This window comes from Heptranchias perlo, unplaced genomic scaffold (genome assembly GCF_035084215.1).
Source record: "Heptranchias perlo isolate sHepPer1 unplaced genomic scaffold, sHepPer1.hap1 HAP1_SCAFFOLD_154, whole genome shotgun sequence".
NCBI classification, from domain to species: Eukaryota; Metazoa; Chordata; class Chondrichthyes; order Hexanchiformes; family Hexanchidae; genus Heptranchias; species Heptranchias perlo.
In genome coordinates, this window is record NW_027138796.1 from 137,898 (window position 1) to 159,169 (window position 21,272).

General features: G+C 48.9%; 2 protein-coding genes across 4 annotated transcripts in view; one reads left to right on the plus strand and one right to left on the minus strand.

Moving 5' to 3' along the window:
• The window catches only part of imp4 (IMP U3 small nucleolar ribonucleoprotein 4), a 29,306-nt gene extending 20,624 nt beyond the window's left edge, over positions 1-8,682 (minus strand). Inside the window, exons 1-4 of one of the 3 annotated variants that reach the window (XM_067977470.1) lie at positions 8,581-8,682; positions 5,683-5,791; positions 4,409-4,492; positions 335-444 (exon numbers count right to left, since the gene is read on the minus strand). In XM_067977470.1, the coding sequence (XP_067833571.1) occupies positions 335-444; positions 4,409-4,492; positions 5,683-5,791; positions 8,581-8,595 (318 nt within the window). In that variant the 5' untranslated portion in view covers positions 8,596-8,682. Of the gene's footprint in view, positions 1-334; positions 445-4,408; positions 4,493-5,682; positions 5,792-7,439; positions 7,511-8,580 lie in introns of those variants that run through there. The other 2 variants (XM_067977472.1, XM_067977471.1) reach the window with 2 other exon arrangements.
• ccdc115 (coiled-coil domain containing 115) overlaps positions 8,176-21,272 on the plus strand; it is a 31,370-nt gene continuing 18,273 nt past the window's right edge. The window contains exons 1-2 of the mRNA XM_067977477.1: positions 8,176-8,385; positions 20,835-20,938. Coding sequence (XP_067833578.1) covers positions 8,263-8,385; positions 20,835-20,938 — 227 coding nt within the window. The 5' untranslated portion in view covers positions 8,176-8,262. The remainder of the gene's footprint in view (positions 8,386-20,834; positions 20,939-21,272) is intronic.

The window sequence follows — 21,272 nt, forward strand, 5'->3', positions numbered from 1 at the left end:
TCACCTCTCATGAGATTGTTGGGATACCCAGCACACTCTGAACTGGGCACCGAAATCCAGACCGGGCACTGAACCCCAGGCCTTGCTGCCTTAGACAGCTCACTATCACAGTGATAAATCATTACTGCATTTACTACTGAGCCATTGGGGAAAAGAGTTAAATCATTATTTAAGACGTTAACAATTGTCACATGGTGCTGCAGATATATGAAACTTCAAGTCATTTAAAATCAGCTGATCAGGCCTCATCCCTGCCACCACCCCCTGCATCCCCTCACCCAAAGCTCCTGATGAGTGACGGCCATTAAGCCTCCTCCGGAGCTACAACTCTCACCTTGGCGAATTGCTTGAGCTTGGAGCTGGGGTCTCTGGAGGTCGTGATCATGATTTTCGGATCTTCCACCCCGGCCCACTTGTACTCATCGTCCATCTGACTTCTCACTCCTGCAAAGAACACGTTAGTGAACGAGAGAACGTCTGACCCATCACACCGTAAACTATCTCCCCGACACACTGAGATATCACACCGTAAACTATCCCCCCGACACACTGACCCATCACACCGTAAACTATCCCCCCGACACACTGACCCATCACACCGTAAACTATCCCCCCGACACACTGACCCATCACACCGTAAACTATCCGCCGACACACTGACCCATCACACCGTAAACTACCCCCCGACACACTGACCCATCACACCGTAAACTATCCCCCCGACACACTGACACATCACACCGTAAACTATCCCCCCGACACACTGACCCATCACACCGTAAACTATCCCCCGACACACTGACCCATCACACCGTAAACTATCCCCCGACACACTGACCCATCACACCGTAAACTACCCCCCGACACACTGACCCATCACACCGTAAACTATCCCCCCGACACACTGACCCATCACACCGTAAACTATCCCCCCGACACACTGACCCATCACACCGTAAACTATCCCCCCGACACACTGACCCATCACACCGTAAACTATCCCCCGACACACTGACCCATCACACCGTAAACTATCCCCCCGACACACTGACCCATCACACCGTAAACTATCCCCGACACACTGACCCATCACACCGTAAACTACCCCCCGACACACTGACCCATCACACCGTAAACTATCCCCCCGACACACTGACCCATCACACCGTAAACTACCCCCCGACACACTGACCCATCACACCGTAAACTATCCCCGACACACTGACCCATCACACCGTAAACTATCCCCGACACACTGACCTATCACACCGTAAACTATCCCCGACACACTGACCCATCACACCGTAAACTATCCCCGACACACTGACCCATCACACCGTAAACTATCCCCCCGACACACTGACCCATCACACCGTAAACTATCCCCGACACACTGACCCATCACACCGTAAACTACCCCCGACACACTGACCCATCACACCGTAAACTATCCCCGACACACTGACCCATCACACCGTAAACTACCCCCCGACACATTGACCCATCACACCGTAAACTATCCCCGACACACTGACCTATCACACCGTAAACTACCCCCGACACACTGACCCATCACACCGTAAACTACCCCCCGACACACTGACCCATCACACCGTAAACTATCCCCGACACACTGACCCATCACACCGTAAACTATCCCCCCGACACACTGACCCATCACACCGTAAACTACCCCCCGACACACTGACCCATCACACCGTAAACTATCCCCCCGACACACTGACCCATCACACCGTAAACTATCCCCGACACACTGACCCATCACACCGTAAACTATCCCCCCGACACACTGACCCATCACACCGTAAACTACCCCCCGACACACTGACCCATCACACCGTAAACTATCCCCCCGACACACTGACCCATCACACCGTAAACTATCCCCGACACACTGACCCATCACACCGTAAACTACCCCCCGACACACTGACCCATCACACCGTAAACTATCCCCGACACACTGACCCATCACACCGTAAACTACCCCCCGACACACTGACCCATCACACCGTAAACTATCCCCGACACACTGACCCATCACACCGTAAACTATCCCCCCGACACACTGACCCATCACACCGTAAACTATCCGCAGACACACTGACCCATCACACCGTAAACTACCCCCCGACACACTGACCCATCACACCGTAAACTATCCCCGACACACTGACCCATCACACCGTAAACTATCCCCGACACACTGACCCATCACACCGTAAACTATCCCCCGACACACTGACCCATCACACCGTAAACTACCCCCGACACACTGACCCATCACACCGTAAACTACCCCCGACACACTGACCCATCACACCGTAAACTACCCCCGACACACTGACCCATCACACCGTAAACTATCCCCCGACACACTGACCCATCACACCGTAAACTATCCCCCGACACACTGACCCATCACACCGTAAACTATCCCCCGACACACTGACCCATCACACCGTAAACTATCCCCCGACACACTGACCCATCACACCGTAAACTACCCCCGACACACTGACCCATCACACCGTAAACTATCCCCCGACACACTGACCCATCACACCGTAAACTATCCCCGACACACTGACCCATCACACCGTAAACTACCCCCCGACACACTGACCCATCACACCGTAAACTACCCCCGACACACTGACCCATCACACCGTAAACTATCCCCCCGACACACTGACCCATCACACCGTAAACTACCCCCCGACACACTGACCCATCACACCGTAAACTACCCCCCGACACACTGACCCATCACACCGTAAACTACCCCCGACACATTGACCCATCACACCGTAAACTACCCCCCGACACACTGACCCATCACACCGTAAACTATCCCCCGACACACTGACCCATCACACCGTAAACTATCCCCCGATACACTGACCCATCACACCGTAAACTACCCCCGACACACTGACCCATCACACCGTAAACTACCCCCGACACACTGACCCATCACACCGTAAACTACCCCCGACACACTGACCCATCACACCGTAAACTACCCCCGACACACTGACCCATCACACCGTAAACTACCCCCGACACACTGACCCATCACACCGTAAACTATCCCCGACACACTGACCCATCACACCGTAAACTACCCCCGACACACTGACCCATCACACCGTAAACTATCCCCGACACATTGACCCATCACACCGTAAACTACCCCCGACACACTGACCCATCACACCGTAAACTATCCCCCCCGACACACTGACCCATCACACCGTAAACTACCCCCGACACACTGACCCATCACACCGTAAACTATCCCCCCGACACACTGACCCATCACACCGTAAACTATCCCCCGACACACTGACCCATCACACCGTAAACTATCCCCCGACACACTGACCCATCACACCGTAAACTACCCCCGACACACTGACCCATCACACCGTAAACTATCCCCCGACACACTGACCCATCACACCGTAAACTACCCCCCGACACACTGACCCATCACACCGTAAACTATCCCCGACACACTGACCCATCACACCGTAAACTACCCCCCGACACACTGACCCATCACACCGTAAACTACCCCCGACACACTGACCTATCACACCGTAAACTACCCCCCCGACACACTGACCCATCACACCGTAAACTACCCCCGACACACTGACCCATCACACCGTAAACTATCCCCCGACACACTGACCCATCACACCGTAAACTACCCCCCGACACACTGACCCATCACACCGTAAACTACCCCCGACACACTGACCTATCACACCGTAAACTACCCCCCCACCTTCCAGACACTGACCTTTTACACCATAAACCCATTCCCCTGAACACTTACCCTTCACACCATAACCCATTCCCCTCAATACTGACCCACCACACCATAACCCACTCCCCTAACACTGGCTGTTCACACCAAAACCCACTCCTCGAACACTGGCTCTTCACACCATAACTCACTCCCCTGAACACTTACCCTTCACACCATAACCCACTTCCCTCAATACTGACCCTTCACACCATAACCCACCCTGCCAACACTAACTCATCACATCACAACCCACCCAACACTGATCTATCACACCACGCCCCATGAAATTGAACCATTAGAGCACAATCGCCTCCTGAGCTCCAAATTCCCTGCTCGACCCGCACTTGCGCCTCCCTGTTGAATTGAGACAGTCTCTTGCAGGATCTCTGACCGTGGAACGCCTCACCTCCCTCTGTCTTCCCTTCCTCCTACAATCCAAGCTTGGTGTTAACCCTACATCTTCCTCTTCTCTCCTACTCTTTTCAGCTCTGTCAGCGTCTGGTATAACTGGCCTTGCCCTTTCACCAAGGTTTTCACTGTCTGAAACAGAAGGGCACACGTGCTCACCTTCTCCTCCTTCGTCATCGTACTCCAGCACTTTCTGGAGCTCGAGCGCCTCCCGTCGTAACTCCGTGGGAATCAGCTTGTTTTCTGCAAGAGAGAGAAAAAGTAAATCTCGCATCACTGTCACAAACTGAAAAACTTCTGCCATTTACCTTGGTACATATATTAGTGGGGCTTTTGTGGCATTGGAGATTCTGTTTTCATCAATGGCTACCTTTGCCTCAACTTCCAACAGCAAAACAACATTTTCTGGGTCACCTAAACCCATGGATTAGATTAATTCCCTGTAACCTTAGCCCAATTAAAATTTGTTCGCCAATTTTATGCACAACAAAATGAAGAATATTAGTGCTGGATAATGGAATATATCCAAGGATGTCAGCAAACACTCCCAGGGCGGGTACAGGGTTAGATACAGAGTAAAGCTCCCTCTACACTGTCCAATCAAACACTCCCAGGGCAGGTACAGGGTTAGATACAGAGTAAAGCTTCCTCTGCACTGTCCCATCAAACACTCCCAGGGCAGGTACAGGGTTAGATACAGAGTAAAGCTGCCTCTGCACTGTCCCATCAAACACTCCCAGGGCAGGTACAGGGTTAGATGCAGAGTAAAGCTCCCTCTACACTGTCCCATCAAACACTCCCAGGGCAGGTACAGCATGGGTTAGATACAGAGTAAAGCTCCCTCTACACTGTCCCATCAAACACTCCCAGGGCAGGTACAGGGTTAGATACAGAGTAAAGCTCCCTCGACACTGTCCCATCAAACACTCCCAGGGCAGGTACAGCATGGGTTAGATACAGAGTAAAGCTCCCTCTACACTGTCCCGTCAAACACTCCCAGGGCAGGTACAGGGTTAGATACAGAGTAAAGCTCCCTCTACACTGTCCCATCAAACACTCCCAGGGCAGGTGCAGCATGGGTTAGATACAGAGTAAAGCTCCCTCTGCACTGTCCCATCAAACACTCCCAGGGCAGGTACAGGGTTAGATACAGAGTAAAGCTCCCTCTACACTGTCCCATCAAACACTCCCAGGGCAGGTACAGGGTTAGATACGGAGTAAAGCTCCCTCTACACTGTCCCATCAAACACTCCCAGGGCAGGTCCAGCATGGGTTAGATACAGAGTAAAGCTCCCTCTGCACTGTCCCATCAAACACTCCCAGGGCAGGTACAGGGTTAGATACAGAGTAAAGCTCCCTCTACACTGTCCATCAAACACTCCCAGGTAACACAGCCCTCACTAGTCCAAGGCTGGGACACAACATAAACTCACCATCCAGTGCACATTTCAGCTTCTGCTTCTTCTCCTCAATGCTCCGCAGTTTCTCCTCCTGTGCTTTACGATACAGATACTCCCTCCGCAGTCGGGCCTCCCGGCGCAGCTAAACAGGTCAACAGACCAGAGTGAGTGAATGTGGCATACAACTCATGCACCCAAAGCAGATAGGAAGTCCCCCCTTCATAAACCTGGAGACAGCCACCCTGCTATTTCTCTGTCAGTTTGGCTCAGTCAGTCTCACTCTCCCCTCTGGTCAGAAGGTAGTGGGGGTTAGAACCCCACTCTGGGACTTGAGTACACAATCTAGGTTGACACTTCAGCGCAGCATTGAGGGAGCGCTGCATTGTCGCAGGTGCCGTCTGTCAGATGACACGTTAAACCGAGGCCCCGTCTGCCTGTTCAGATGGATGTTAACGATCACACAGCCACCACTGGAAGAGCAGGGGAGTTCTTCTTGGTGTCCTGAGCCAATCTCTCAACCAACACCACCAAAAAAAACAGATTAACTAGTCATTTATCACACTGCAGCTTCTGGGATCATGCTGTGCGTAAAACGGCTGCTCTATTTCCCTACATTACAACAGTGACTACACTTCAAAAGTCATTCATGGGGTCCGTCCGTGAAGCCCATGCAACAGCCGGTCTGGACCCTGAATCCACGGCCTTTCCTTTCACTAAATCCCCGGTATGCTGGTGGGATTAATCCCCTCTCCAGCCAGAAAGAATCACAACCAGAACTTAATACAGACACAAATTATTTCTTCCTCACTCCTTCTCCCTGTCGAGCCCCCTCCGTTCCCCCCTCTCCCCGGCGAGCCCCCTCCGTTCCCCGGCGAGCCCCCTCCATCCCCTATCCACCCACCCCACCCCCCCTATGCCCGGCGAGCCCCCTCCACACCCCCCCCTCTCCCCGGCGAGCCCCCTCCACACCCCCCCCTCTCCCCGGCGAGCCCCCTCCATTCCCCCCTCTCCCCGTCGAGCCCCCTCCATCCCTCTCTCTCTGTTTATCCCCCATTCCCTCTCGCTCTGTTTATCCCTGATCCCCCTTTCTCTTTGTCTCTCCCTCTTTATCCTCATCCTCCTCCTCCTCCTCATTCATTCATTCAATTCTTTCTTCCTTCCTTCCTTCCTTTCTCTTTCCCTCCCTCTGTTTATCCCCCATCCCCTCTCGCTCTGTTTATCCCTGATCCCCCTTTCTCTTTGTCTCTCCCTCTTTATCCTCATCCTCCTCCTCCTCCTCCTCATTCATTCATTCAATTCTTTCTTCCTTCCTTCCTTCCTTTCTCTTTCCCTCCCTCTGTTTATCCCCCATCCCCTCTCGCTCTGTTTATCCCTGATCCCCCTTTCTCTTTGTCTCTCCCTCTTTATCCTCATCCTCCTCCTCCTCATTCATTCATTCAATTCTTTCTTCCTTCCTTCCTTCCTTTCTCTTTCCCTCCCTCTGTTTATCCCCCATCCCCTCTCGCTCTGTTTATCCCTGATCCCCCTTTCTCTTTGTCTCTCCCTCTCTATCCTCATCCTCCTCCTCCTCCTCCTCATTCATTCATTCAATTCTTTCTTCCTTCCTTCCTTCCTTTCTCTTTCCCTCCCTCTGTTTATCCCCCATCCCCTCTCGCTCTGTTTATCCCTGATCCCCCTTTCTCTTTGTCTCTCCCTCTCTATCCTCATCCTCCTCCTCCTCCCCCTCATTCATTCATTCATTCATTCATTCAATTCTTTCTTTCTTTCCTTCCTCTCTCTCTCTCTCTCACCCGCATCTCACCATGTTTCCAGCTCCAGCGCTTCCCTCACGATGATCCAGTGCCACACTCTCTCATTGGCTTAAAGCCCCGCAACCAATCACCGCCCGCGATACTCTCTTCAGCGCCGAAGTCTGCCCGCAGCGTCATCATTGGTCAATGTAGGAAGGCTGGGCAATGGGGATAGGCGGAGCGGGCCGTGTTCTATTGGCAGACGCAGTTGTCAGTCAGAGAGAGGGGGCGGAGCCAAGTTTGATTGGTGCAGCTGGCTGTCAGTCAGAGGGAGGGGGCGGGAGCCATATTTAATTGGTGCAGCTGGCTGTCAGTCACAGTGAGGGGCGGGGCCATGCTTGATTGGTGCAGGCAGCTGTCAGTCAGAGCGTGAGGGGGCGGAGCCATGTTTGATTGGTGCAGGCAGCTGTGTCAGAGAGTGGGGGCGGATCCATGTTTGATTGGTGCAGCTGGCTGTCAGTCAGAGGGAGGGGCGGAGCCATATTTAATTGGTGCAGGCAGCTGTCAGTCAGAGAGTGAAGGGGCGGAGCCATGCTTGATTGGTGCAGCTGGCTGTCAGTCAGAGTGAGGGGCGGAGCCATGCTTGATTGGTGCAGGCAGCTGTCAGTCAGTGCGTGAGGGGGCGGAGCCATGTTTGATTGGTGCAGGCAGCTGTCAGTCAGAGCGTGAGGCGGTCGGATTGGCGAAGCGAGTATAGCAGCCGCGTTCGATTGGACGAAGAAGCTGTCAATCGGAGAAAGGGGGGCGGGAGCAACCAGAGGAGAGCAGCGGGTCAGGCGGTCACTGCGCTTAGCTGCGGTTTAACCGTGGGACTGGCGCCGGGATGGGGCCTGAGGCGGAGCTGGGGCCGGTCTGCGAGGGGCTGGACGAGGAGCTGCTGCGCTACCTCCAGGAAATGGAGGATCTTAGCGACCGGCGGGGACGGCTGGAGAGGCTCATGGAGCAGGTGAGGTGGGGACGGAGCAACACCGGGCCAGGCCTGAGGGGGTCAGTGTCGAGGGAGCTTTACTCTGGATCCAACCCGTGCTGTACCCGCCCTGGGAGTGTTTAACGGGACAGTTTCAACCGGCCTGCAGACTTCCCCTTAAGAGGCGGACTGGCGGACGGGAATTTTTCACCGCTGCCTCCCTCCCTCCATTACCTTGACGGCTTGCATTCGGAGAAGTTTCTAAAGCCGGGGCTCCGAGGCGATTCTGGGGCTTCCTCGCCTCCCGCCCCACGTGCTGCGAGCTCCTCCCCGCCCCACGTGCTGCCTGTCCTCCAATCACCGCCTCGCCTTTTTCCCGCTCCTCCCGGCCGCTCGCGCCTTTGCCGTTGGGGGTCTGCGCTCGCGCGACATTCCCCACCCCCTCCTCCCCACGTGCTGCCTGTCCTCCAATCACCGCCTCAGTTTTTTTTTCCCGCTCTTCCTCCCGGCCGCTCGCGCCTTTGCCGTTGGGATCCTGGGCTCCTCGCGCTCCTCCCGCCCCGTTTTAAATGAGACGGTTAAAGGAACAAACGGCCGAGCGGGGCGATGGGAGGGAGGGGAGGGAGAGGGACAGGGAGGGAGAGGGAGGGGAGGGGAGGGAGAGGGACAGGGAGGGAGAGGGAGGGAGAGGGACAGGGAGGGAGAGGAGGAGGGAGGGGGAGGGAGAGGAGGAGGGAGGGATGGGAGAGGGACAGGGTGGGAGAGGAGGAGGGAGGGAAGGGAGAGGAGGAGGAGGGAGGGATGGATGGGAGAGGGACAGGGTGGGAGAGGAGGAGGGAGGGATGGGAGAGGGACAGGGTGGGAGAGGAGGAGGGGAGAGGGAAGGGAGAGGAGGAGGAGGGAGGGATGGGAGAGGGACAGGGAGGGAGAGGAGGAGGGAGGGATGGGAGAGGGAAGGGAGAGGAGGAGGGAAGGGAGAGGAGGAGGGAAGGGAGAGGAGGAGGGATGGGAGAGGAGGAGGGAGGGATGGGGTGGGAGAGGAGGAGGGAGGGAGGGATGGGGTAGGGGAGGGGGAGGGGAGAGGGACAGGGAGGGAGAGGAGGAGGGAGGGATGGGAGAGGGACAGGGTGGGAGAGGAGGAGGAGGGGATGGGAGAGGGACAGGGTGTGAGAGGAGGAGGGAGAGGAGGAGGAGGGAGGGATGGGAGAGGGACAGGGTGGGAGAGGAGGAGGGAGGGATGGGAGAGGGACAGGGTGGGAGGGGAGGAGGAGGGAGGGATGGGAGAGGGACAGGGAGGGAGGGATGGGAGAGGGAAGGGAGAGGAGGAGGGATGGGAGAGGGAAGGGAGAGGAGGAGGGATGGGAGAGGGAGGGGAGAGGAGGAGGGAGGGATGGGAGAGGGACAGGGTGGGAGAGGAGGAGGGAGGGAGGGATGGGAAGGGAGAGGAGGAGGGAGGGATGGGAGAGGAGGAGGGAGGGATGGGAGAGGAGGAGGGAGGGATGGAGGAGGAGGGAGGGATGGGAGAGGGAGGGACAGGAGGAGGGAGGGAGACGGAGGGACAGGGGGAGAGAGGGGAAAGGAAAAAAGAAGGAAGGGGAAAGGTCCCCAACTAAAAGCAGCAAGAGGAATGCTGGCCTTTATATCTGGAGGACTAGAGTACAAGGGGGCAGAAGTTATGCTGCAGCGATACAAAACCCTGGTTAGACCGCACCTGGAGTACTGTGAGCAGTTCTGGGCACCGCACCTTCGGAAGGACATATTGGCCTTGGAGGGAGTGCAGCGTAGGTTTACTAGAATGATACCCAGACTTCAAGGGTTAAGTTACGAGGAGAGATTACACAAATTGGGGTTGTATTCTCTGGAGTTTCGAAGGTTAAGGGGCGATCTGATCGAAGTTTATAAGATATTAAGGGGAACGGATAGGGTGGATAGAGAGAAACTATTTCCGCTGGTTGGGGATTCGAGGAGTAGGGGGCACAGTCTAAAAATTAGAGCCAGACCTTTCAGGAATGAGATTAGAAAACATTTCTACACACACATGCGTGAGGACTTCCGCGACTGGTGGCACTGCAAGGACTGGAGTGGGAAGTCAACACTAGGTATAATATTCAGTTTATAAGTTTCCTTTCTCCTTATGTTTAAGTTCCTTATTAGTTGTGCCCCATTTAAGGAGGCACTTTGACTTATAGTTGATGACACTGGGGCAACCCAGTGTCCCATTTATTGGTTTATTTAAAGAGAAGATTAAATCCAGGGACCACTTACACTATGAGACCACTTACACTCAGACTATAAAATGGGAATCAGAATGCCTCAGTATGGGGAATGGTCATAGCGGCGAAACCAGCTCCAGCGAAGACAAAAAGCGGGTAATGAGTGAAGAAATCGTGGTGGAATCAGATGGCAACCGTTGGGGGCTGGAGCCATGTTAATGTCGGACGCTGTTTGCAGGCGGGCCGATGATTGGATGTAACCAGAGCAACACCTAGATCCGCCTGTTCTTGTGCCAAAATGTAATGTCCGAGACGTCTTTTTCTGTGAGAAATGTAGAGATGTGAAAGAAGGGAGGAAATTAGGGCAGAAAGAAGGTTCCTTGAATGAACAATTCATTAGCATTTTTTGTGACTTGTCTGCGTGAGGTAAACAAACATGGAATGGAAAAGGACGCATCTAGTGACAATGGCTTTGTGGATAGTGGTTTCCAACCCCCTGCGCTCCCACTCCCCCGCGCTCCAATCCCTAACTCTGAATCATGCAGGGCCATGTTGTAATGTCAATATTGATTGTTATGTCACTGATATGATGCTGGTTGGCCACATTGTCAATAGTCACTCTGAACGGGGAAAAAAGGGCGGAAGACCGTCCATAGAAACCTTGAAATAAGCCAGGATTGAGTTACTTATTTGAATAGTGAAGGTCACAGAGTAAAGCACTTGTATTGCCATGGGAAGAAAGGACTTCTCTTTACCCCTCTTGCAGTTTTCCTCCCCACTGTGGAGGACCCAGAGATAGTGTGTTATGTGCTTGTGGTTTATCATTAATAATCACTAAGATAGCCAGTTGTGGTTGTATTACAGATTAGAGGTACAGCAAGTCAAATAAGACAAGTGCATTCCTGACCAGAATGGTAGGAAGCTCGGTCTCTGGTCCATTCTGACTTTGTGCCCTTTGTGTTATCATCCTTCTCGTATTCAACACATATTCTAGGTCGATATGATAGAAATGTTTAAAATGATGAACGATGGAATGGCGTAGATAAAAGCAGGCTCTTTCCAGTTGAGGAGTCAAGACGAGGAGCCATAGATACAAGGTTAAATGTAAGACATTTCGAACAGGGGGCAGGAAAAACTTCTTCACACACAGGATATCTGCTCAGGCCCACCATGGAAAATGAGTTTGACAGCCCTGATGTAGAGGGAGCTTTACTCTGTATCTAACCTGTGCTGTACCTGCCCTGGGAGTGTTTGATGGGACAGTGCAGAGCAGTGGTTTCAAACTCATTTTATAATCGTGGGCCGGTTCTGATATCCTGGCACTTGGCGTGAGCCACATTTTGCAAAAGTTATTAAAATAGACATAGATAATAAAACATATTTTGTGTTTATTTCCTATATTGCAACAGTGATTACACTTAGAATATTTCATCACCTGTGCTCTGGGATGTCCTTAGGTCATGAAAGGCGCTATATATAAAATGACAGTTCTATTTACTGCTACTGCCGCTCCCCAATAACTGGCTTGAACTGTTGCATCAACATTTGTAGCAAATGATGGAGCTGTAGCTATCTTCAATACTGAGTTCAGGCTTGTGTTACAAAGTTGAGAACGCAGCTTTCACAAATTGACATTCATCGTGGAAAGTACTTGTTCCCACATGTACGTGGTCCCAAACATGGAAAGAATTCTTGATGCAAAGGTCCTCAGGTTGGGATAATTTAGTGCCAGGTAATGGTAAAACTTGTGCTTGAACTGCAGTACGACATTCAGTTGAACAACTTCCATTTGGAGCTCCTCTGGTACGTTGACAGAAAATTGTTTGGTAAAAGTGCAAAATCTCCTTCGTGATTCCTGAAGTCAGAGAAACGTCCTTGAAATTCCAATTTCAGTTCAGCAATTTTGCTCACGTGCTGTTCCGTTGCTCCATCACATTGAGTCCCAATAGTGTTGCGTAGTGCTTTCAAGGTGGGAAAATGTGCCAAGTTACACTGGGGAAAGTTGCGTATCCTACAGCTGAAGCTTCATCTCATAGGCGTGACCATTGTCATAGTATTCAGTTACCACTTGGTCGCGCCCCTGCATTCTTCAGGTGCTCCGCAATGTCCACCAGGAAAGCAAGGTCTTGAAGCCATTACTTGTCTTGTATGTCAGCAATATTTTTCCCTTTCTGATCAAGACCCGTTGGATTTCACCACGCAATTCAAAGAAGTACTTCAACACGGTTCCCTGATTTTGCCACTGAGCTGCAGTGTGATATGGCAGTCCATGGTGAATTTCACATTCTTCCACCAGCCAGCTAAAATGCCAGTGCTTGAGAGCTATACTTCGAATAAAATTTACAATTCTTATAACCACACCCATGACTTGATTTATTTTCAAGAATTTACTACTCAACTTCTTGATGTACAATGCCAGCTTTCTTGCCCACCAATGCAGGTGCCGCCGTCTGTTGCCACACTCACAGCTCTTGTCCAGTCAATAATCCAATTTCTCCAGAGCTCCAACCAAACTGTTGTTGTGTCTCTCATCGGCACTAATTCCACAAACTTCTGTTATTCACATATTGTCATCAACCCCACAAATTAATACTGCTAACTGAGCCACATCAGTGTTTACATCAGTTGCAATTGAGAAAGCTGCAAAGGATTTTGCTTTGTCCCGGAGTTTGCTGTTCAATTTCTCAGCTAAATCATTGCTTCTCTCGACATGTTTCTTGAGAGGTCGATAGTTGCAAAAGCTTGCCGCTTATCTGGATGCTGTATTACTGCAGCTTTTTGCACGCAGGTCTTCAAAAATCTGCTCTCAAAAAAAAATGGTTTTGCAGCCGCAGCTATTTCATGGGCAATCACATAGCTCGCCCTAACACAACACCAGATTCCACATGTATGCTTACGTCACCCAGTTCGACCTCACCAACACCTCTCAGCCCCTCCACTGCCTCTTAGTTGCCATGCTGCTTGTCTGACACCCAGTATTGGATGAACACAAATTTCGTCCAATTAAATATTGGGAAGACCGAGGCCATTGACCTTGGTCCTTGCCACAAATTCTGTTTCTTAGCCACCCACTCCACACCCTTCCGTGGCTACTGTCTGAGGCTAAACCGGACTGTTCGCAACCTCGGCGTCCTATTTGACCCTGAGATGAGCTCCTGACCCCATATTCTCTCCATCACCAAGCCTGCCTACTTCCACCTCTAATATCAGCCGTCTCTGCCACTACATCAGCTCAAATGCTGCCTTTGTTACCTCTAGACTCAATTATTCCAATGTTCTCCTGGCTGGCCTTCCACCCTCCATAAACTTGAGCTCATCCAAAACTCTGCTGCTTGTATTCTAACTTGCGCCAAGTCCCATTCACCCATCAGCCCTGTGCTCGCTGATCTACATCGGCTCACGGTCCGGCAACGCCTGAATTTTTAAAATTCTCATCCTTGTGTTCAAATCCCTCCATGACCTCTCCCCTCCCTATCTCTGTAACCTCTTCCAGCCCTACAACCCTCCGAGATCTTTGCGCACCTCCAATTCTTGCGTCTTGCACATCCCCGATTTTCATCGCTCCAGCATTGGTGGCTGTGCCTTCAGTTTCCTAAAAATTGGAATTCCCTTCCTAAGCCTTTCTATCTCTCTCCTTTTAAGTCGCTCCTTAGAACCTATCGCTTTGACCATAAGAAATAGGAGCAGGAATAGGCCATTCGGCCCCTTGAGCCTGCTTCGCCATTCAATAAGATAATCTTCAACCTTAACTCCCCTTTCCCGCCTGTCCCCATATCCCTTGATTCCCTCAGAGTCCAAAAATCAATCAATCTCAGTCTTGAATATACTGAGCACCCACAGCACCCTGGGCTAGAGAATTCCAAATATTCACAACCCTCAGAAAAAAAATCCTTCTCATCTCAGTCCTAAATGGCTGACACCTTATCCTGAAACTATGCCCCCTAGTTCTAGACTCTCCAGCCACGTGAAACCGCCTCTCAGCATCTACCCCGTCAAGCCCTCTCAGAATCTTATATGTTTCAATGAGATCACCCCTCATTCTTCTAAACTCCGAAGAGCATAGGCCCATTCTAGTCAATCTCTCCTCATAGGATAACCCTCTCATCCCAGGAATCAATCTAGTGACCCTTAATTGCACCACCTCTAAGGCAAGTATACCCTTCCTTGGGTAAGGAGACCAAAACTCTACTCCAGGTGAGGTCTCACCAAAGCCCTGTACAATTGCAGCAAGACTTTCTTACTCTTGTACTCCAAACTCCTTGCAATAAAGGCCAACATGCCATTTGCCTTCCTAATTGCTTGCTGTACCTGCATGTTAACTTTCTGTGTTTCGTGTACAAGGATACCCAAATCTCTCTGAACACCAACATTTAATAGTTTCTCACCATTTAAAAAATATTCTGTTTTTCTATTCTTCCTATCAAAGTGAATAAGCTCATATTTCCCCACGTTATACTCCATCTGCCACCTTTTTGCCCACACACATAACCTGTCTATATTCCTTTGCAGACTCTTTGTGTCCTCCTCACAGCTTACTTTCCCACCAAGCTTTGTGGCGTCAGCAAAGTTGGATACATTACACTCGGTCCCTTCATCTAAGGCATTAATATAGATTGTAAATAGTTGAGGCCCAAGCATTGATCCTTGTGGAACTCCACTAGTTACAGTCTGCCAACCTGAAAATGACCTGTTTATTCCTACTCTCTGTTTTCTGTCCATTAACCAATTCTCTATCCATGCTAATATATTACCCCCAACCCCATGAGCCCTTATCTTGTGTAACAACTTTTTGTGTGGCACCATATCAAATGCCTTTTGAAAATCCAAATATGCTACATTCACTGGTTTCCCTTTATCTACCCTGCTAGTTACATTGTCTAAAAAACTCTAATAAATTTGTCAAACATGATTTCCCTTTCATAAAACCATGTTGACTCTGCCTAACCATAGTACAATTTTCTAAATGCTCCATTACCACGTCCTTAATAATAGATTCCAGGATTTTCCTGATGACTGATGTCAGGCTAACTGGCCTGTAGTTCCCTGTTTTCTCATTCCCTCCTTTCTTGAATAGCGGGGTTACATTTGCTACCTTCCAATCCACTATCTCTGCAGCCACCTCTTTTATAACCCTAGGACTTTTAGTCCCATTAATTTCTCCAGCACTTTTTCTTTACTAATTTTAATTACTGTCATTAGCCCCTTGGTTCTCTGCTATTTCTGGTATGTTTTTTGTCTTCTACTGTGAAGACAGATAAAAAATATTAGTTTAACATCTCTGCCATTTCCTTATTCCTCTTTTATAATTTCTCCTGTCTCAGCTGCTAAGGGACCCATGTTTACTTTCGCTACTCTCCCTTTTTACATACTTGTAGAAACTCTTACAATCTGTTTTTATATTTCTTGCTAGTTTACTCTCATATTCTATTTTCTCCCTCTTTATCAATTTTTTTGGTCATCCTTTGCTGGTTTCTAAAACTCTCCCAATCCTCAGGCTTACTACTCTTCTTGGCAACATTATAAGCCTCTTTTAATCTAATACTATCCTGAACTTGTTTAGTTAACCATGGATGGATCACTTTTTCCGTGGAGTTTTTATTTCTCAATGGAATGTATAGTTGTTGAGAATTATGAAATATTTCTTTCAATGTTTGCCATTTTTTACCCACTGCCATATCTTTTAATCTAATTTCCCAATCTACCTTAGTCAACTTGCCCATCATACCTATGTAATTGGCCTTGTTTAAGTTTAAGACCCTAGTTTCGGACTTAAGTATGTCACTCTTGAACTCAATGTGAAATTCTATCATATTACGATCACTCTGCCCCAGAGGATCCCTATTATGAGATTATTAATTAACCCTGTCTCATTACAAGATCTAAAATAGCCTGTTCCCTGGTTGGTTCCACGACATATTGTTCTAGGAAACCGTCTCGAATACATTCCATGAATTCGTCCTCCAGACTCCTTTTGCCAATTTGATTTGCCCAGTCTATGTGAAGATTGAAGTCCCCACGATTATTACATTATCTTTGTTACAAGCTCCTCTTATTTCTTAATTGATAAATTCTATGCTCAACAGTATAACTACTGTTAAGGGGCCTATAAACCACTCCCACCAGTGTTTTCTGCTTCTTGTTATTTCTTATCTCCACCCATACTGATTCTATTTTCTGATCTTCCGAGCCAAGACTCTTTCTCACTACTGTCTTTATGTCATCCTTTATTATCAGGGCACGCCCCCACCCCTGTCCTTTTCCATTTTGTCTGTCTTTTTGAAAAGTCAAGCTTTTGTTCACCTGTCCTAATATATCGTGATGTGGCTCGGTCACAAATTTTGTCTGATAATGCTCCTGTGAAGCTCACTGGGAAGTTATTACTACATTAAAGGTGCGAGTTGTTGTCAACAGCAACATCACTTACACGGAGAGCATTAGTAAACATTAATTGCTGCTTTTTCAGCTACAATTCTAATTCAGACAATGTATCGTCCCTTAACTTTCCTGTGTACTTATCATATTTCTCACCATGGTTTGCTTCATAGTGTCTTCGAATGTTGTATTCTTTCGCCCCAGCCACCTGTAGCTTACAGATTAAGCACGTGAGTTTCCTCATCATGTCCGTGAAGAGTACATAATTCTCCATTGCTCCTGAAAAATGGCATTCTTGATCTACCTATCTCTTCTTGGATGAAGACATGACAGCCACTTTTAACTCGAGAATTTAAAAACCAGGGACCATGTTACCAGAATTTGAATAAATAAAGAAATTAAGATTCATGGGGTAATAATCCTGGCACTTTTTCTTCATTAAGCATCAACAACACAACTTTATGGATCAGTATACGGTTATTTTCTTTTAGACTGGTAAGTCAATCTTCAGCCTTTAAAAAAACTACCCAGTTGGTTAGTAAAACACCCAGTTCTAAGGATAGGGTATAGAATTATATAATATTAGGCTAGAGTTGTTAGGTTATACACACACACCAAAAAGACACACAGCTGTACTAGAGAGGCTTTCAGCCCAGCAGTGTGAAATGTGAGTCGATAGCTGAATGGACTCCAGTGGGAAGCAAAAAAGATTGGAAGAGCAAGACATCGAAGGAATGCACAACAAATAGTAACAGCTAATAGCAGCTGTATCAACAATATACAAACAGGGAGGTAATGATGATGACATATGGTGCACACATCTGTCCTAAATAATTTAGCCGACAAAATACGACCACATTCTCAAGCTCCGGGGAGAGCTCTTCAATCTACTCTTCCTGAGCTGGAACTGCCCTAGGAGTTTGATGGGACAATCTAGAGGGAACTTTATCTAACCTGTGCTGTACCTGCCCTGGGAGTGTTTGATGGGACAGTGTAGAGGGAGCTTTACTCTGTATCTAACCCTGTACCTGCCCTGGGAGTGTTTGATGGGACAGTGTAGAGGGAGCTTTACTCTGTATCTAACCCGTGCTGTACGTGCCCTGGGAGTGTTTGATGGGACAGTGTCGAGGGAGCTTTACTCTGTATCTAACCCTGTACCTGCCCTGGGAGTGTTTGATGGGACAGTGTAGAGGGAGCTTTACTCTGTATCTAACCCGTGCTGTACGTGCCCTGGGAGTGTTTGATGGGACAGTGTAGAGGGAGCTTTACTCTGTATCTAACCCGTGCTGTACGTGCCCTGGGAGTGTTTGATGGGACAGTGTAGAGGGAGCTTTACTCTGTATCTAACCCTGTACCTGCCCTGGGAGTGTTTGATGGGACAGTGTAGAGGGAGTTTTGCTTTGTATTTATCCCATGATATAAAACCCCTCGCTCTGGTTTTGTGTACACGCCGCATTCATCCCTATCACGTTGAACCCAGAAGAACGGCCAAACTAGGAGCTTCTTCCCTGAGGTCTACCTGTTGCACTTGTTGAAAAACACCTCAATCCCAGTTTTGAACTTCAATAGTTTGAACAAATTTTATTAAATTGAAACCGTGGTTTCCCATTTGCAGAGGTTGCCCAGCACTTCATCTCAAACTTGGTAGTTTTCAGCACAAAACAGGCAAACCTGTGTTAAGTGGTTGCAAAGAACAAATGCCATTGAAGTGACACTTCGTATACCAGACAGCAATGTGTATCCTCTCCAGAGTGTTGATAAACAAATTAAAGCCACAAGCATCTAAGAGCATGCTGTTAAGATTTAACGGGACTAGTCACATGTTGTAAATATATAGACTTCATGTTTTGGTATTATTATAAAATCCATGTGTATAACCACCGCCAAGATTGAAAGAGTAGGAGGAAAGGCCAGGTAAATAAGGTGGTAGTGGACTGGTGTCATCAAGTTTGAATCCTCAAAGCTTGTAGATTGTAGGAAGAAGGGAAGATTGAAGCCTGATAAGTGCTGGTTTTAGTGCACTGAAGATGCTGCAATGAAGAAGAGAGCGTAGGATTGGGTATTGAGAGCTTTGTAGGCATGAGAGAGTGAGGTTCCGTGGGCAGAATATACTTGGGTGGTCTGAGAGAAGTAGGAAGCTGGAGGAGAAGGTTAATCTTCTGACAACCTATGCTAGGTCTGATTCTGCAGTAGTACAGCAGGAGACCACTTAGAAAGGCATAGACTAAACACAGGCAGTCAGCATGGATCTGTAAAAGGTCAGCCCTACTTGACAAACTTTCTTATGAGGAAATCTGCATAGATAAAATGAACCTGGTTGAGATATATATATATATATATATATATAAAATTGGATTTTCTGAAGGCATTTGATAGTGTCACATGAGAGACATGTTTTTAAAAAAAAGTTAAGGCAAATGCAATTAAAGGGAATGTAGTTGCATGGAGAGAGGGATGGCTGGGGGACAGAAAGTAAAGAGAAGGAGAATTTTATTTTGGATTGGCTGGATTTGGACACGGGTACAAGAGGTGTTATGTCAGCGTTTGCTGCTGATACTAAATTAGGGCCTGGTAAACTGTGAGGATAAATCCAGGAGGTTCATGAGCTGGGCACATAGGTGACGGATGCAGTTCAATACAGGAAATGTGAAGTAATACGGCTTAAGAAATGCAGTGAAGAATCTTACTATTCCTCCACTCCGTTCCTCCGCTCTGTTAAGAGTCTTAACATTTAAGAAGATTTCCTTCAGAGTGGAGGAACAGAAAGTTCTAGAGGTGCAGACACATAGATCTTTAAAGGTAGGAATGCAGGTAGAAAAGGCCGTTAAAAGGCAAATGGGATTCTGGGTTTTATACACAAGGGCGTTGAATATAAACACAAGGAGATGATGTTGTATTTGTCCATGGCATTGGTTCAGCTACAGTTGGATTATTGCATCTAGTTCTGGGCACCTTATTACAGGAAGGGTATTAGAGCCATAGAAAGGGGGCACTGAAGATTCACTAGAATGATACCAGGAGTGAGTGGGTATAGTTACGAAGAAAGGCTCAAAAAAATTGGGGCTTTCTTTGTTGGAACAGGGACGGTTGAGAGGGAATCCATTAGAGGTTTTCAAAGTGATCGGTTTTGAGAGGGTAAATGGTTAAAAAAAATTGTTCCCATTGGCTGGTGAATCGGGGCAGAGACTGAGGATCATCGCTGGAAGAATGAAGGGGGAAGTTGGAGGACATTTTTTTCCACACAGAGGGTTTTTGGAACAAGGAATGCTTGGAGAAGATTTGAAAAGGCAGAATATAAGAGGATACAGGGAAAGGGCAGGGATATAGGATTAGAGGAGACAGCTCCATTTGGAGAGTTGGCACAGGCGTAATGGGTCACCTTCTGTGCTGTAATTTCCATGATTCTCCGCTTGTCCAAGTGTGTGAGAAGGGTATAAGTGCCTAACTGGTCTGTGAAATGTAGAGGCGTACAGTTCTGGGGCAAGCTCATTGACTTTGCTGTATACCGTGTTTAACAATCTCGGTGCTCAAATCACTGGAGCTACTTTCTTGGAGGGAGGCTCCAGCTGATATCCCTCAACCCCTCAAGCCCTGTTGGGCTGAATCTGATTGTGGCTCCTGCTCTGGCTGAAGTCTGCTCATTCAGCGCAGGCCAGTCCACATGGCTCAGTACCACACCTGGAGGTGCATTCACCCACTGAGTCATTGGGTCAGTACCTGAGCGTTTATATTGTAGGTTGGGTGGGACGTTTGCCATTTCTCCTACACGCTCTTTCTTCCCCCCACCCCCCCCAACTCTAGATACACCAGGTGGCAGAGTGGGCTGACTCTGTGGTCTGTGGGTCTGCTCCAGGTGCCGTGTAGTTAGTTGAGTGTTTCTAACCCAAAGTACCTCTTTCCTAGGGCTGGTTCTCACTCTCCAAAGCTCGCTACTCCATGGGAAACAAGTGGGTTTCGTCACTCCAGTACGGACCGGAGATGGTGCCTTTGGCTCAAGTTGATGCAAGGTAGGTGTGGAGGCTCGTGCGTATCGAGTGATGGGTTGCTGTTGACAAGTGAATGCACTTCCTCCAGGTCAGGGATTTAAAAAGCAGGGTATAATGGGACAGACACTAACAAGATAGGTGGGGCTCCATCCAAATGTTGGTGGTAATGTTTCTGAAATTCATGGCGTTCTGTGTAAGTGGGAGTGTTAGTTTCTCTCTGTTTAGGAGTGTTGGTTGCTCTGGGTTTGAGGGTTCTTGTGTTATTGATTTTCTGAGTTTGGGGTTTTTTTTTATTCGTTCATGGGATGTGGGCGTCACTGGCAAGGCCGGCATTTATTGCCCATCCCTAATTGCC